Source organism: Aulonocara stuartgranti (genome assembly GCF_965226115.1).
Source record: "Aulonocara stuartgranti genome assembly, chromosome: 12".
NCBI classification, from domain to species: Eukaryota; Metazoa; Chordata; class Actinopteri; order Cichliformes; family Cichlidae; genus Aulonocara; species Aulonocara stuartgranti.
This window is the reverse complement of record NC_138948.1, coordinates 19,054,443-19,070,467: the sequence shown is the minus strand read 5'-3', so window position 1 is coordinate 19,070,467 and position 16,025 is coordinate 19,054,443. Positions and strand designations below refer to the sequence as shown.

Here is a 16,025-nt window from a genome sequence, read left to right as displayed (position 1 = left end):
GAGGGAGACTCATGTGGTTCTCACTTGGGCCCCCAGAGGCTTGGTCCTCAGAGAAAAGCAGGCTTATTGGAGAGAAGAGAGATGGAGAGAGGGGGGTGTTGTTTATCTTGACATGCTCTACTCAGTCTTTAACGCTCGCATCACAATTAAGATGCTGCGGCTCATCAGCTATGTATACAAAACAGTGTAACAAGCTGCACGGGCACACAGGTGACGGGCGCAGTCAAAAATAGATTCAGCACAACCTTGAGTTGTGGAGCACTGTGGTAAAATCTTAATGTCCAGTAAACTGTCTGATAATCCAGTGTGTGTGAAAATGAATGCCAAGACAGTTTACAATTTAACGCAGGGCAAGAAACAAAGCAGCTTGTATCAACATCACACCTTTTTTTTTTTCAGTATCCATTTTATTTGGAGCACAAAATATAATTACACCTTGAGATATACAAATCACATTTGCAACTATTTTTTGTATCATTTCAAAGAAAGATGGCTTCAAAAACATAATATTAAATTGCTAATAATTTTTAAATAAATAAAATTAACCAAACTCTAAAAACAATTTTGCAAGAGTCATCTGTTCTTTGTGTTCTTTGTTTTTCGAGTCCTGAGAATGCAGTTTGTGTCATACTGAAAAAAATGTAAGTAAGGAAGTACAAGTAAAAACAGAATGATGAGGGTCAGTGAACATCTAATACGCCCGCTTCTTTTCTTTCTTTTTGAGCATTTGTGCTTTTATTTACCGTACTGCATAGTGACTAGAGACCTGTACAGGGCTGAGACATTTAACATGGATGTGTAAAATGTAAAAGTCACAGTCGTATATATTTAAATTTGTAATGTGAAGTGAAAAAGTACCAGGGCATCGGTGTAAGAGAGCATGCATTTAAAGTGAAATTAAAAAGGGATAAGGCTAACTAACATTTCCTTTACACAAGGAGAATCACCTTCTGCAACATATATATCATTATGCAAGATCCTGCAAACTGGGGATGTTTACTTAAAAAAAACAAAAAACGAATTCATCTTCTATGCTGATCATTCATCAAATTCATTAGTAACCGCTGAGATAAATTCATGTCAGTAACAGCTGGAAAAAGTATCACTGTATAAAAACACGTTTATATTATTACCTAAACTAACAATAATAAGTTAAATTGCTTGTTTTTAAATAAATCAATATATGAATTCCTTTAGTAATAACCCTTGAGACAAAGAGCTCTCCCTTGAAAAACCGTAACGATCAGAACAAAAAATAAAGGGTTTGTTTTTCTGGAATGTAAATTGTCTTCAAAAAGTCTACTACAAAAAAAACCTCTCACTAACTCACAGACGGTTTACACACATGCCGTTTAACGTGTCCATACGCAGACAGAATAGCACCCTGCTTTTTAGAGCTGAAACTTTTTATCTGAGTTGTCTGTCGTCCATCAGTGTTCAGTGCTCTCGTTGTGCGTCCTGTAAAACTCTGGCCATGGTTTTGCGCAGGTGTTGAGGAAAAAAGGTGAATACTGCATGTGATGGTTGGTCAGAAGTCAACACAGATGCTTTTGAAGCTTGAGGTGAAATTCAAAGCAGTCTTCATCTGTTTCTTTTCCGAGGCTTCATTACACACACACACGTACACAGCCGAATGTGGTCCAGTCTAGTGCTGCTTGCTAAGGATGGTCTCTGTGGTTGTGGGTGGATTATTCTCCTCCGTGTCTGCAGTGGATAGCTGGTCTTTGGACATTTTCATACCCCGTGCTGTTCATCCAGACGGATGAAAAAGGGACTAAGAAAAGGCGAGCATACGGGGTTGGGGAGGGAAGATATACAGTACATGGTCGCTAGTGATCAATTTTCCATTCTCCCTGCCCTCGTAGTGCCAAAAGAGGGGCTAAGTGAAGCAGTGGTCTGGGGTAGATTGGGGGTGCTTTGCTACATCGGGGGAACAACCAGGCCCGTCATTGCTGGAGAGAAAAAAATATACAAAATCTATGATTCGACTCAGTCAGCTCTTGCATTATTCTACATCCAGCAACTGTTTTCTGTCTTGTTCAGTCAAAGCTTTCGAGTTAGTACAAGGGGTTAGACTGCATTCATAAGTTCAGACAGGGGGGTCAGATAGTGAGTTGGATGACTACCTCTGAAGCTGTTCCCCCCTGAGGCGGGGCAGGCAGGGGAGGGAGAGCCTTGGGGCCTGAGGACAGGAGCAAAAGCACTCTTCTGTTTAGCAGCAGACGGGAAGGAGGAGAAAGGCAAGAGAGAAGATGAGGAGCTGGAGCTTCCTGGTATAGTGGGGCTAGAGGGCATTACTGTGGAACAGAGAGCAACAGTCAACTTTAAGCCTGAAAGTCATAACACATCTGCTTTGTTAAGTTCATTAATGAACACTTGAAGATATTTAGAAAGTTTTTAAGATCTTACTGTAGGGAGAGCCAGTGGGGGAGGCACTGTTAAAACCAGGAGATCCAGGAACACCTAGACTAGTCATGGGAACTGTCCCATAGCCTCCAGTCATCCCTCCACTAGTGCCATAGGTTGACTGCTGGGGAGTTGAGGCTGACGGGTAACCCCTTGGAGACAAACTGCTCGAGTTGCGAATGTAACCTGGAGGGGCCGTGGAAAAGTTGGGTTACATTTGAGCTTTATTAGCTTCAAAATCAAACGTGAAGGATGACTTAAGGCTCAGTTTGCTCACCCTGGCTGCTCTGTCCTGGCTCTCCGATGCTCACACCCAACTGAGAGGGATAGGAGCCCAGGCCCATGACACTGCCGTGGGCTGGTGAGCTGGGCAGTGCCTGCAGCTGACTGTGAGGACGGGGAACACTGTAGAGCGCCTCGGCAATGTCAGCCGCTCGTTTCAGTAGCATGTCCTACAGGAGGGCAAATAAAATAGAGAGCAATGGGTCAGGCTCACAGACATATAATGCAGTTTGGCCAACATGTTATTGCTGTTAATTAATATATCTTTAGCTTGGCAGTAAACACAATATCTAATATCTAATTAATGTCTAAAACTGTGAATGTCTCCGCTACACCCAATTAGCCCATTAGCTACAAGTTTCATACGGTGTACCAACCGTGCAGCTGACAGTTTTCTGACTCATACTGGTGCCTTCATGAGTTTTCATTTCATGTGCAAACTGAGAATCAGCAGCTGAACAGCCACTTGACATCCACAATCTAAAATTGTACTTTTTTGCAATGTTTTTTAATCTTTTAGCTTTCTGAGTGCCACACCTCTTTGGAAGATGCAGTCGTTATAATGAAATGTTGGAAACCATCAGTCATTTACATTAGAAATTCAGTCTATAAATCAATGCTAATTGTTAATATGTAAAAAATACAAAATTACAGTCACATGTGTACATTATTCTGGGCTTCAATACAATATGTAAAGAAAATTTCCACCAAACCTGATTACTGTGTGGATTTCCATACAAAGCTTCCACAAGATCTGCTGCTCTTTTCAGGAGGATCTCCTGCAAAAAACAAAAGAACAAAAACCAAATTGAATACAATAACCTCTTTATGACATGTGCACTGTGGTTTGAAAGATAATCGTAATATAGTAAGGTCATATATGTAGCTTTCACTCACCTTAGCTAGTTTCTCTGGGTCACCAGGGTGCCGAGGAATAACCTTCTGAAGACGCTGAAAGCCATAATCTATGGTTGGTTCATTAAGAGCTAAAAAAGGAAGGACAAAGTAAGTCAAAATCAGTCTCAGTTTAAAATTCTTGTGGATAACATGGACAAATAGAGCACAATGATGTGTCTACATACCTGTGTAGATAAAGCGCCCGGGTGCTCCTTTGCAGAATTGCTTAGATTTATAAGACAGTGTGACTTCCACAACCCCGGGAATGTGTCTCGGAGGTGTCTGGACACGGATAGCGTGTGGTGTGATCAGCTGGGGAACAAACACAGAAACTGTGTCACAAAATGATAAGAAATTCAACATGAGGACTCCAGCTAAACATTGGTTATTTATTTCTGCTCCTTGTAAAAAAAAAAAGACTATATATAAAGATTGACAGAGACATATTATGTCAGTGAAGAAGAATTTGAATCGTTCTTCTTTGTAATGACCAGCGGGGGATGTTCAGGAGAACGATCCAGCTGAACAGAGGCCTAGGAAGCAACTTTAATTCTTCCTTCATTGATGAGGTCAATAATAAGGTTCCTTGTGCATCTGTGGTCACTATTGCTAGTTTCAGAGTATGCTTTAGGGAATGACTACTCACTTGCTTGTGATATCTGGATTTCAAAAATCAAGAGCATGGTAACAGCCAAAAAACCCAACTAAAGGCTCCAGAGCTGTAGACCCAGACCATGGTGTGTAAAAAAAATCAGTTCAAGGTTGGAAACAACCTGCATAAGCTTGTTTGAAACTACATACAAGGCCAGAAGTCCTGGTCACGAGCCATGCACATGACTTTTACTCATGGTCTGGAGCTCAAGTCAAGTGTAGCTGGACTATTTTTTAGTTCAGTTTTCAAAGTGAAACTGGCATTTGGCCAGGAAAAGACACACAAGTGGCAAATTTCAAGCCATCAAAAAGTGGACTACTATCATTAGCTTAACCTCTTAAGCCCCAACGCCCCCTGATACGGGGGCAAAAGGCAGGAGATCAGTTAGGCTTGGGGCTTAAGAGGTTAACTCTGTGACACCCTGGTGACATTTGTCATGCTATGACAGCTGCCACTGGCATTTAAAGAAATATCCTCACCACCGTGTCCTGTAAATGTTCAGGCTACTTCTACAGTGCACAGTCTAATTTTCAGTACACAATCAAATTTTGTGTAGGCTGCACCTGAGTAACTGAAATAATGTGATAAAGCATAAGTTTTCATTTTTAAATATCTACCACCATTAGTGTGATGTTATGAAGATGCTCTTACCTCGCTCCATACGAGCATGCTTCCAAACACCACTTGTAGCCCGTCAAAAAAGTTCTCCCCAATGACTATGACCATTGCACCACCGGTGGTCCAGCCCTCACTCGGACTGATGGCTTTGATACATGGGGTAGCTAAACAGAAGAGCAAAGCAAGATTCACTTCAGCGGTTTCAATACAGGATGTTCAGCAGTTGAGAAAAGAAGATGTGCAACGGAAGTGGAGATCTGATGAAGACTGTTTTAAAGATGCTCTGTAGTTCAGGATTGTGCAAAACAAGTTCTAAGATAAAGTTACAAAAGCTAAAAGCATTAGTGCCTGAATATTTCAACTTAATTTTGTTTACGATGTGATTTTTATCCACAATGAACTCGAAGAGCACATTGGAAAGATATACAGTGTAGGTCAGCAGACACAGCAGCTCAAGCAATGGACGTTAAATGAAAGAGATAAAAACAAATCTCTATTAAAAAAATAAATACGTTATGAAATGTATTTATGCACAGAACCGGAGTAAATGTTCTTGGTTACCTTTGACCACTGTTCAGATAAATAAGTTGTTCTTAGTTGAGATGTGATGTTGAAGATGGAGATCCGTTTCCAGGTCTACAACTGTAAACTTTGTTCTCAGGCTTACAATAAGATGGTCTCCACTTATATACGCATTTTCACTTTGTGGTTCTACAAAGCATTTTGAAGTGTGTTTCTCCTTCACTGTTTAGAGACTAACAGCACCGTAGCTGCAACACAAGGTGCTTGCCTGCCCTGTGAAACAGACTGGGTTTTGATAGTCTCGCATATGGAGCAGTAAGATATCAAACCACCAGCTCTGGGAGGAGTAATTTCACTTCATCACCTAAGCCTTGGTCACCCACATAGCACATTGTTTATTAGAGATGACAGCATTATCTTGAGTTGAATATTTTAGGACACATTGACAAGTATGGAATAAATGCTTTAATTAGTTCAGTTAATGACCTCAGCAGTTATGTTTGATATACCACGGTGATTATGATCGGACGTTATGCAACTCGAGTACCTGCTGTTCCCTTATGTTCTGTGGATGAGTGTGTCTTATGCTTCTTGTGAGTGATGCAGCAGACATGTAACACAGAAAAAAAAGGTACGGTAAATGAAGTGTGACGCGATGGCGTAATTGTCTTACCATATTCCATCGTATTCTCGACAGACTCGCCTGGCTCCAGTCTTCGAGCTCTTCTGCCATGTTTTGAGTTGTTGTGGACAAACATGTTGTCAGACACGGCTAGGACGTGACCGTCTACACTCACAGTGCTGCACAGGACCACCTGAAAGAGAGGAAAAGAGCCATGAGGAAGATACATGAGCGTCTATGACCCACTTAGACAGCATGCTGCGAGTCACAATCTCAGGTTACGACAGTAAAATCCCTGAGCAACGATTTGTTTTAGTGTACAGGTGATAGTCATATTTCTTAATAGGTAATGTGACATCCCCAGGATCTCCATAATATGTCTGCATTCTGGGGATGACACTGTTCCCGCAAGCCTCCACTCCCCCATCAGGTCTCCATATGGCCTCTCCTGCACTAACTTTTTGATTCATAGAGCATGCAGCAGGCTCATCGTTGTCTCCTCGTGATCCTTCAATGACAGCAAACATATGGACCAAATCTCCCATTTTAGCCAGCAGTTAAGGTAGTGGATGATATATTGTGACCCTAATTTGATTTTCTGGTCTCAGCATGTGTGTGTCCCTTCCCACATCATGAGGATGACATACAAATAATTAATAAGAAGACACTTTTCTCTTTGGAAAAATTATGAGTGTTGATGCTAATCCTGAGCGCAAAACTGAGTTTCCGCATGTTTATGAACATTTTTTGACAGTTAAAGGGAGAAGATCAATGAGAAAAGAATTTGAATAAACCATAATGTTTTTATTTTTATTTTTTGGTTTATTTTTTTTTAGATATGTCAGAAAAGATCAATCTTTTTACTCCCTTTGAAATAAACACATGGCAGTAATTTTACAGGTGAGGGAACACGAGGAGGGAAAAAAGGAGAAAAGGCATATGATCCATAGGTGGTGGAAAAAGAGGGGCAGCTATAGGAAAATAACTGTAAATTATCGATCTAGCGTCAGACTCCTGTCCAGCTCCGATCACCTTTTAACCCGGAGATGACAGTCTCCAAGTGCCTGCGTGCTCATAACTTCTCAGCGTGTGTCACCTCGCAGGGGATAAAGCAAAAATGGTGCAAGACAGCAGGACGAAGACAGGGAAGGGACAGGGGGTTTGCTGGGAGGAGGAGAATGCCAGACAGAGGCCGCTGCTGCTGAAAGACGGCAGAGGAAGTGAGGCGGGAGCGTCCCAAGTGACCACTTCCTGGGTCACGGAGCATGACCTCCTCCATCTGGAGCCAATCACTCAATTCTTGACAACTTCCTGAAACACCTCAACCTATTTCCTGCACTCCAGCACCCCCACGACCAAGCCCCCCTCCACATATCCAACTCCTTTCACTTGTCTTTCTGTCTTGCTGTCTTCTTATTGATTTTTAACTTTCACCTTTAACTCCCACCTTCGTGTTTTTCTCTGCATAACCTCTCCAAAGGAGGAGTTTAAGGTAAAAGTGTGACAAGAAAATTCAAAAACAAAATCCTCTATCTAAATTAGAAGACACGAGGTGACATTCTCATTAATCCAAAACCTTTTGTTTTTTAGTGCCACGTTCCCCACTTCCATGCAAGCACACACTCACACACTTGCTGGTTTCCCTCCGTGTACTTGTACCTGAAATCTCCTCATATCCCTTGGGTTTCCTGCTGTCTTCAGACAATTCTGGTTACATTTCAGGAAAAACTTCAAGAAAAACCTGCAAAGGTAAATACAAGGACACATGTTTGTATATTAGCAACAAAAAAAGCATCACACAAAAGAATCTTGATCACGTTTGTGATTATTTGCTACCCTGTAACAAACTGGCAGTCTAAGAAGACGCTAATTATTTTTCCGAGACAGGTCTTGTGTGTGTAAGGTTGTGCGGATGTGTGCGTCTCTGCTCTGTACACATCTGATTACTGTTCTGTCTTCAATCCCAGCTGTTTAGTTTAATAATAAAGTCAATGTTATTACACTTTAAATCAAGTAATGAGATTTTGAAGCACAGTCCAGTGAAACAGCCACGGTGTTTCAAAGTACACTGGAGACAGTGATGTATGCCAGGAGACTCAAGGGACCGTGGTATCCCACAATGCCGTATTTGAACCCCCACATGGGAATGGAGAGGGAAATGAAGTACAGACAACTATAGAGAAAGTGAAACGAGGAGGTGGGAAGATGGAAGGTAGCGATAGAGGCACAGGCACTAGTATGGACATGAATTTTGTTTTCAAGTATATGTGTCTCATTACGTATGTGAGTCTACTTCTGGGTGTGATAGACTGTGCAGACACAGAGTAGGTGAGAGAGAGAGAGAGAGAGAAAGAGGTGCTGATAGCCTCTGCTGCACCAAAGGAAACCTGAGAGAAAGGTGGAATAAATAGGAGAGAGGGAGACTGTGGAGAGAGACTCCAAATCCCAGGTGTACGCAGTTCGGCAACATAGCCCGCTGCCATGGCAACGCAGCTCTGCCGCAATCCCAAAGTCCCCATGCTGAGGCAAAGACAGCGGTGGGAAAGAAAAGGAAACAACAAGAACACATTCCATCACTGAAACCCAGCGCGGAGCCAGGAGAGAGACTTGGCGAGGTGAGAGGCAGGAAAGTATATAAAGAGGACAGGTGCAGACAGGGCTCAGGAGGTGGAGGACTTAAAGAGAGGACATGTGTTAAAATACAATAAAATAGGAATGAGCTTTGCGCTGATGCAGGATTGTGATGTAATTACGCTTCTTCACTTCACAGTAAACACATCTGCCACATCTCTGCCGTGTCTGTGAGAAACACACCCATTAGCACTCCAATAAAACAAAGAATAGCAAAGCAGAGAAAAATGTTGCACAAGGATGCAACGTATTTCTTTTGGGGGGGTTTTTAGTTTGGGGGGGGGCTCCAATCCCACCCACACTGTGTTTTCTGCAAGTATAAGTCATCTTAATGTAGAGCGGTTGTTTGGAGAGGAACTTCATATTGGCCCCATGGCCCTGAATCCTCCCATCGAATACTAATCTCTCCCTCATTCTGTCAGTTTTTACTCGCTATTCTTCCATCACTCGCTCCAACTTCCTCCCTTGCGAACAGGACCTGGCTTCTAACTCCGTTCCAACAGTGTGTCCAATATTTCTTGATTTGAGCTATTTCGTCAGAGGACAATCAATATTGTTGTTGGCAGAGGGCGATTGCAATTTATCACTTAGATCTTAGGCCTCCAAACTCAAAGCTACGCTCAGTTTGGGGTGGAAACATGTAAAAGGGCACATCTGCAGGATTTTAACATACATGCAGCAGTACATGTATGTTAAAATCCTGCACAGGCAGAGTTTTAAAGTCTGGTTCTGGACTCTACAAGTGGACAATAATCAAAAGTGTCCCGTTTCATTTTACTGTGTCTACTGAAGGTGATACAGAACACATATTGATTATGTCCGGGCCAATGCTTCTTACACTGTGGCTCATTTAAAGGAATATAGAAGCCTTATGCATTAACCATTACATCACAGGAATCACATTTCTGGTTCAGTAAGCAGGTCCATTGTATGCCTGTGGTTTGATAACACTGGTTTCCTCACACAATCCAGTCGTAATCACTCACTTGACTGACTGACATGATAAATTTCTGCTGTAGTGATGCATCAGATACCAAAATCACAACCTAATTCAAAGGCTGTCTACACCGATCTCAGGCTTTGTGCACTTTCTGAGGGTTCTTGACCTTGTTTGTTGACTTCTTCTCATCATTCCTTGTTTGTATGACACCGGATGCCTCACACATGCACGCTCACAACCACACATCCGCATGCATGCATACATGCACACTCTAATACACTGACACACACCCCTCTGCTCCCCTCCCAAAAACCCATTGAGTCAACTTTTCACCCCCCCCCCCCCCAGTTCGGACGCACACAGCTGCAAATGCTGAAATTAAAGCGAGACATTGACGCATATATTAGCATGCATTAGCCGCTTCCCCCTGCCCACTTAACATGCAAATCTCCCAGCCCCGTCGCCTCGCACCTTCTGCCACACATTCATTTGCTGAATTATAATTAGACTAATCTTGCATAATTAATAAGAAGTCGAGGACCCTCTGTTTTTATCCCCTCCTCTATTGTGGTTGCAAAAGTTTAATATTGCTGTTGTTTGTTTTTGTTTTGGTAATGTAATACACCCACACACCTCCCCGTGCACACAGAAGAGACGAAGAGAACACGCTAAGAATTGGAGGTGATCCTCATGTCACAGGGAAATTGCAGAGAAAGGCTATTTTCAAAGAACTCCACCAGAGTTATCGTGTTTATATTTAATAGCTGCCTTGTTACACATCCACAGATTATACTGCTCCATAAAGCAGGTGGAAAAGAGAGATCCTGTTTTTATTAAAACACTGTCAAGTGGGTAACACAGTGCAAATAAGACTAATGGGAGGTATGAAACAATTTTTAAACTGTCTGCCTCAATAAATATTTGTTTTAACGACTGACAATTGAAGAAGAACTGCAGACTATAAGATAAAGCATTATTGGTAATCTTGTAAAAATGTATTTTAAAAATAAAACTTCTTAGATTAAGATTGCTGTTCCACATTAGTGGCAAATTTCACCCTACAGCATGCTGCAGTCAGCTATGAGAATCAAGTTTTATCTTCTGCAGCGTCTTCCCTCCACAGACACGCTTAAAACAGGAAACACAAACAAAACATAGAACCAAGTCTTAAACTTTGGGATCATTTTACACTAGAGCGCCACAGGGAGTGTGTTTTTTTCTTTTCTGTCTTCACTTCTAAATCTCTGTCAAGGCCTCCAGTCCCTTTGTCTACATCTGCGTCAGTTCCCAAGACTAAACACAGACCTCGCAGCATGAGGTGGGCATCCCAGGAGTGACAACTTGCTTTGCTAAAACTAGATCAGTGACCAAACTCCAAGTCGTGACACTAAAAACAATAAAAGAGTAACAGTTTTTTTTTAACACGTTTTCATTCTTTACTATGCTTGGTTTCACATTCCTCAGTCGATTTTAGCATCTGTTACACATGTAAGCATTGCCCTGCTTTACACATGGCCTTAATCATCCAGTGAGCACCTAAGCACCAAAGGACTTAACAAAAATTTTCATAGGCATTCATCAGCACTAATCACTGTTGACATAAACTGCCTTTTCACATAGTCGTAAAACACATCACCCACTATGCTCGCTGTAAATGAACTTTTACTGGTTGCAGTGGCTCTTCAAGCAATCTGATTCAAGCGTGGCTTTAATGAAGAGTTCAAATTAGCCAGGAGCACAGAAAACACTCCGACTCTCACTTTCCTGGGGTTGGCTTTAGTTTTCTAATTTTGGGTCAGTGCAGCAAAAGTGACAAATTTATGCTTTAATCCAAATATACGAGAGGAGAAAACTTAAAGCAAACTATGGGGAGGGGGTGACTGTCATCATTTTTGCTCAGCAAAAGTGGGATCCCTGCTGCTTGGTGAGAGGCGAAAAGTGGAGACGGAAAAAGAGACGCTCTTCTTCATCATCTTAATAAATGTAATTTTTGACCCAGTCTGTAATCCCTAATATTCAAACTAAAAAAGGCTGCAAAATGCAAAAAAGATGAAGAGGCGGACGCGGAGGAAGAGAGGAAGAATGTCGACGTCCTGTATGCAGGGCCATCACTCATCAGACATCCCCTCCATCACCTCCCCACCGCCACCCTGAAAAAACAAAACAGTGTCCTGACATCGTGGTGGAGGGGAGCTGAAAGGCGGGTGGGGAGGAGGGGAGGAAAATTAGGAAACCAGATGTGAAGCATTAAAACATACTGACATGCTGAGGGCCTTCCTCTGCCACACTCACACACTGAGAACACTAACTCGTACAGCAGGCTAAGATACATGCACGCATGCATGTGTATGTCTCACACACACACAGGCCATAAAACAACACACACGTACACATGCACACACAAAGACAAATACTGACTTGAAAGCAGCCATGTGTGCACAATCAATCATGCAGAATTATCCACATTAGAAAAAGTGATGCCTAAAAAACAAATGCCTAAAAAATGTAAGCATGCTAGCTGATTTTTAATAAAACACGCGTGAAATGGGCCAAAACACGCTGCAGCTCATGGCTAGGAATGAAGATTTGGATAAATTAGGGAGGATGTAACAATTTTTCACTGTAAGACAAAAATCTACAGATGGGTCATCATGCATCACTGTATGGACATGCATCCAATTAGGACATATATTTTGGCTGAGAAATGGCTGGGGGAGCTTTGTTTTCCTTCATGAGCATAGTAGATGTGTATGTGTCAGTGGGGAAGAGTAATAAATACCCCTGGACCAGGGTCCCCTGGCAGACTGGGAGCTAGACTGGTCACCAGGGTTAACACCCGGGGCACCTGACCTCTGACATTGCTAATGGGGCACAGAAAACCCTCCACGAACTGATACCCCCTCTGTCGCATACCACCACAGGACCTTTCACACCAGTCGTCCCCAGTCCGCTCCCCTCCTCCTCCTAAAAACATACAGGGATATCTGTGGCATCACCTTCACTGCCCTTTCACCAGCAAATGCCACACAAATTCCCTACAGCTTGAGCATCTCTTTCATTTTCTTTTTTTCGGGATGCTTTTTAAACATATATGCAGTCGTCATCATCATCATTAAAAAAAAATAAAGCTTGACCCTCATCTGTTTCCACAAGTTAAATACAGATGAAGGCTTTATCTACTAAATGGATTGTCACTGTAGGACCCTGATCTCATTTGACAGCAGTATTTATCCTGTGTGAGCTGGGAAGATTATCCTCCATTGGCCAACTTACTCATGTAAAATAAAACAGTGTGAATATACCACACATCAACTTAATGCTGTGTGTTTTATTTATCCGTTCTTATCCCTACCTCAGGTAATTACACATCACTAGAATTATTTTGCTGCTATAAAACACAGATTTTATTCAGGCTTCTTCTTTTGGCTGTTTGTGTGAAGACAAAATGCAGGACTAAGAAGTTGGGCTTCAAAAAGGAACATGCTAACTTTCATCAGATACACCTTAAAGCAGACAGCGAGCACATGGATGAACTCAGCTCTTTATAAATTTGACTGGTGGATTGGCTGTGTCCCTTTTGGCCTCCTCTCCGTTGCCTCCCGGGCTGGCTTCACCCCTGCAACCCCAGCCCAGACCTACCCCGCCTCTAAACTTGAGAACTGTGACAAAGCCAAACATTTTAACCACTGGTGCTGATTTATAGAGCTGGGTAGCGCTGTAAAACCTTTAGGCTTGCCACTGAAAAAGTGACTGTAGCATTCTGGAGCTGGGAGCTTAAGAGGGCTGCGAGGAGGAAAGTGGAATGATGGGAAGGGTACTCAAGAGGCACTTGAGAGGTTTCTCTTGGGTGTAAAAAGTGTTTTACTGCATAACCTCTCACCAGCTGCTAAATGTGCATTTCAACAATTTAAAATGAATTAATGTGTTAGTCTCTCGAGCTTAGCCAAAAGCATAGCATAGAGACCATCCACATGGGACTGCGGTCAGCCTGCCAAATAGATAGATATGGATAGATATTCAGAGACTAGAGAGCATGAATTCACAACCAGGACAGGGAATAGAAGTCCCATCAGTGGCCTGACCTCTCCCAGCATGCTTGGCGTGTCCTGAGGGACGAGGATTCAAAATATACTCTCACAACTGTCAGATGGAGACACGTAGCACCTTCTTCAACTGAATAGATTTCAAATATGCCAGAAGGTCATCCACGACGCACCAAAATCTAATCTTACCTTTTCAATACCCTTTCAATCAATCAGCAGCTAATAAGATTTACCAATAACGTGTATAAAGCTTGGCCCAAAAGAACAATGAAGCTGGGATGGATGCCACTGAGAGGGAGAGGAGAGGAAAGAGAAGCAACAACAGAAGGAGAAGAGATGTCTTCTTAATTAGCCAGTAATGATAAGATCTGACAAACAACATCTGTTTCCAGAAAGAGAGAGAAGGGAGGGTGGGGGGGGGGGGTGTAAAGAGGGAGAGGGAAGAAGAGGGCGAGAGAGCGGGATGGGAAGCAGCACGAGAGAGAGAGAAACTGCTGAGAAACCTGTGAAGCCTAGACAACAGGGACCTGCTTGTAAGAAAGTAAAGGGGGAGCGGAGGGGATGTGTTTGGGAGGGAACGCTGTGTAGCGTGACACAATGGAGAAAGGAGGATGAGAAGTATAGCAGAAGTGAGAGAAAGACAGACAGGGGAGAGAAATCTGACAGGGTTGAGGGAGTCGAAAAGCCAGGACGACTATGACAGACAGGAGAAGGAAAACAGATCAAAAGGAGAGAAAATGAGGAAGATAGACAGACGCAGAGAAAGTGAGCTGGATAATGGTGCTGAAGGGAGAGAGGAGGAACGTGCGAAGAGATGGGAATGGAATCACTCAGAGGTTTCAAGGTGCTGTAATTTACTGTCCATGGCTAATACACAACAAATGTGTGGGAGCCGTGGACTGCGAGAGGAGAAGGGGAGCAGAGTGGTTGGGGGGCCAGGAGGGTGGAGGCTTTAGGGAGGGCATGCAGACTGTTGGGGCTCTCAGCATGCCTGCTGGGAGCCTGTCAGCAGTCACATCACCCCTTGCCCTCAGCCCTGACAGATTCATCAGGACCATCCCACACCCTGCTGTATGTATCCAAAAGATTGCAGCGACAATTGTTAAACTGCTTTTTCCATTTTTAATTCACATTTCCTGTCAGACTTTTATTTGTTAATGTTATGTTCGATCCAGCAATCATCCCCACATCAGACAAGCCACCGAGTTCTCATGAGATCTCGTGAAAACGCTTCAAAAACTTCAGGCTTTTAGCTCACTCTCTATACTTTTAAGCCCATTTTGGTTCTTTGCTCGCTGTTTGTTGCAAGACAGTTAAAAAAAAATTGTGTATTGCACACGGTCAATAGAAAGTGTGGGTTATTTTCTTATTTGTAACTAAAATCAATCATGAGGTCAGCAAAAAAAAAACATAAGAAAAAACTTAACTAAATCAAACTAAATCTCAAGGGGAACATAACCTGGGTATAGCCATGACTATCGGATATGATGTAACATCTGAAATAGCACAAAGACAGCAAATTGTGACAGTTAACAAATTATTAAAGATTATTATTAAAGATAATGTGCAGTATCTACATTGTGCTCTACACATTAAATTTGCTTGAGAATGGCTAATAACGGTCACACCAAAGATTTTCTTATTAAGATGGAAACACACCATGGACTTGCCTTCAGTGGGAAGGTTCTCTGCAGCAATCCTGCACTCATATGCTCCATGCTACTCCATGCTTGATTTTTTTCAAGCAGCTTTGATAAATGTACTGAAGTTCTTACGAATGAAAAGCTATTGTATAAGAACTGTGTCTATACACAGCGTCTTTGCCTGTCTGTTTCCTTCATGGACCGCAGGAAGTATAACTTTTGCCTGTGATACTTAATCAAATTTTTTATTTTTTTTTTAAATCCTGCAGAAGTGTAAATATTAGTGTTTGGAAATGCTTTCAAAAAGTGAGCGTCAGGGATTTCAGAGAAATCTAACTCCTAAGAAAAATAAGAGTCTTTCCAGATCCCAGATAAATAGACAAACAAAAAAACAAGGTGGCCTGTGGGGCCGGCTTAGCACCAGGGGGCATTGTTAAGTCATTAGTGAAATTTAAGCCTTTAACCACAACCAAACCCAGTCACCCCCAGCAGCAGTGTCCAGCCAAAGAAAACAGCCCCTGTTACCAAATACCACTGCTAACTGGCCTTTGACTCCAGCAACCCCCCCAACACACACACAAACACACACAAAAGATTCTAGATTCTTATGAAAGTCCAGTGCAGGAATGCTTGTTCGCTTGCTCATGATCTGAAGTGCTGCTAAATCACTGTAATTTGCCCACTTGTGATCCTTTGAGTGTCCCTGCTTAATCCCTTCACTGCTCAACCAAAGGTGAACCTTATTAGTGGCTAGACAAATGGGAGGGTT

At 42.4% G+C, this 16,025-nt stretch overlaps 1 protein-coding gene across 4 annotated transcripts in view; it reads right to left on the bottom strand.

The window, feature by feature from the left end:
- Positions 1-441: 441 nt before the first annotated feature.
- Positions 442-16,025, bottom strand: part of ebf2 (EBF transcription factor 2) — a 28,365-nt gene continuing 12,781 nt past the window's right edge. For 2 of the 4 annotated variants that reach the window (XM_082553266.1, XM_082553267.1), the window contains exons 7-16: positions 7,659-7,740; positions 6,051-6,192; positions 4,889-5,019; positions 3,771-3,897; positions 3,586-3,674; positions 3,402-3,467; positions 2,684-2,858; positions 2,410-2,592; positions 2,127-2,297; positions 442-1,952 (exon numbers count right to left, since the gene is read on the bottom strand). In XM_082553266.1, coding sequence (XP_082409392.1) covers positions 1,921-1,952; positions 2,127-2,297; positions 2,410-2,592; positions 2,684-2,858; positions 3,402-3,467; positions 3,586-3,674; positions 3,771-3,897; positions 4,889-5,019; positions 6,051-6,192; positions 7,659-7,740 — 1,198 coding nt within the window. In that variant the 3' untranslated portion in view covers positions 442-1,920. The other 2 variants (XM_082553264.1, XM_082553265.1) reach the window with 1 other exon arrangement.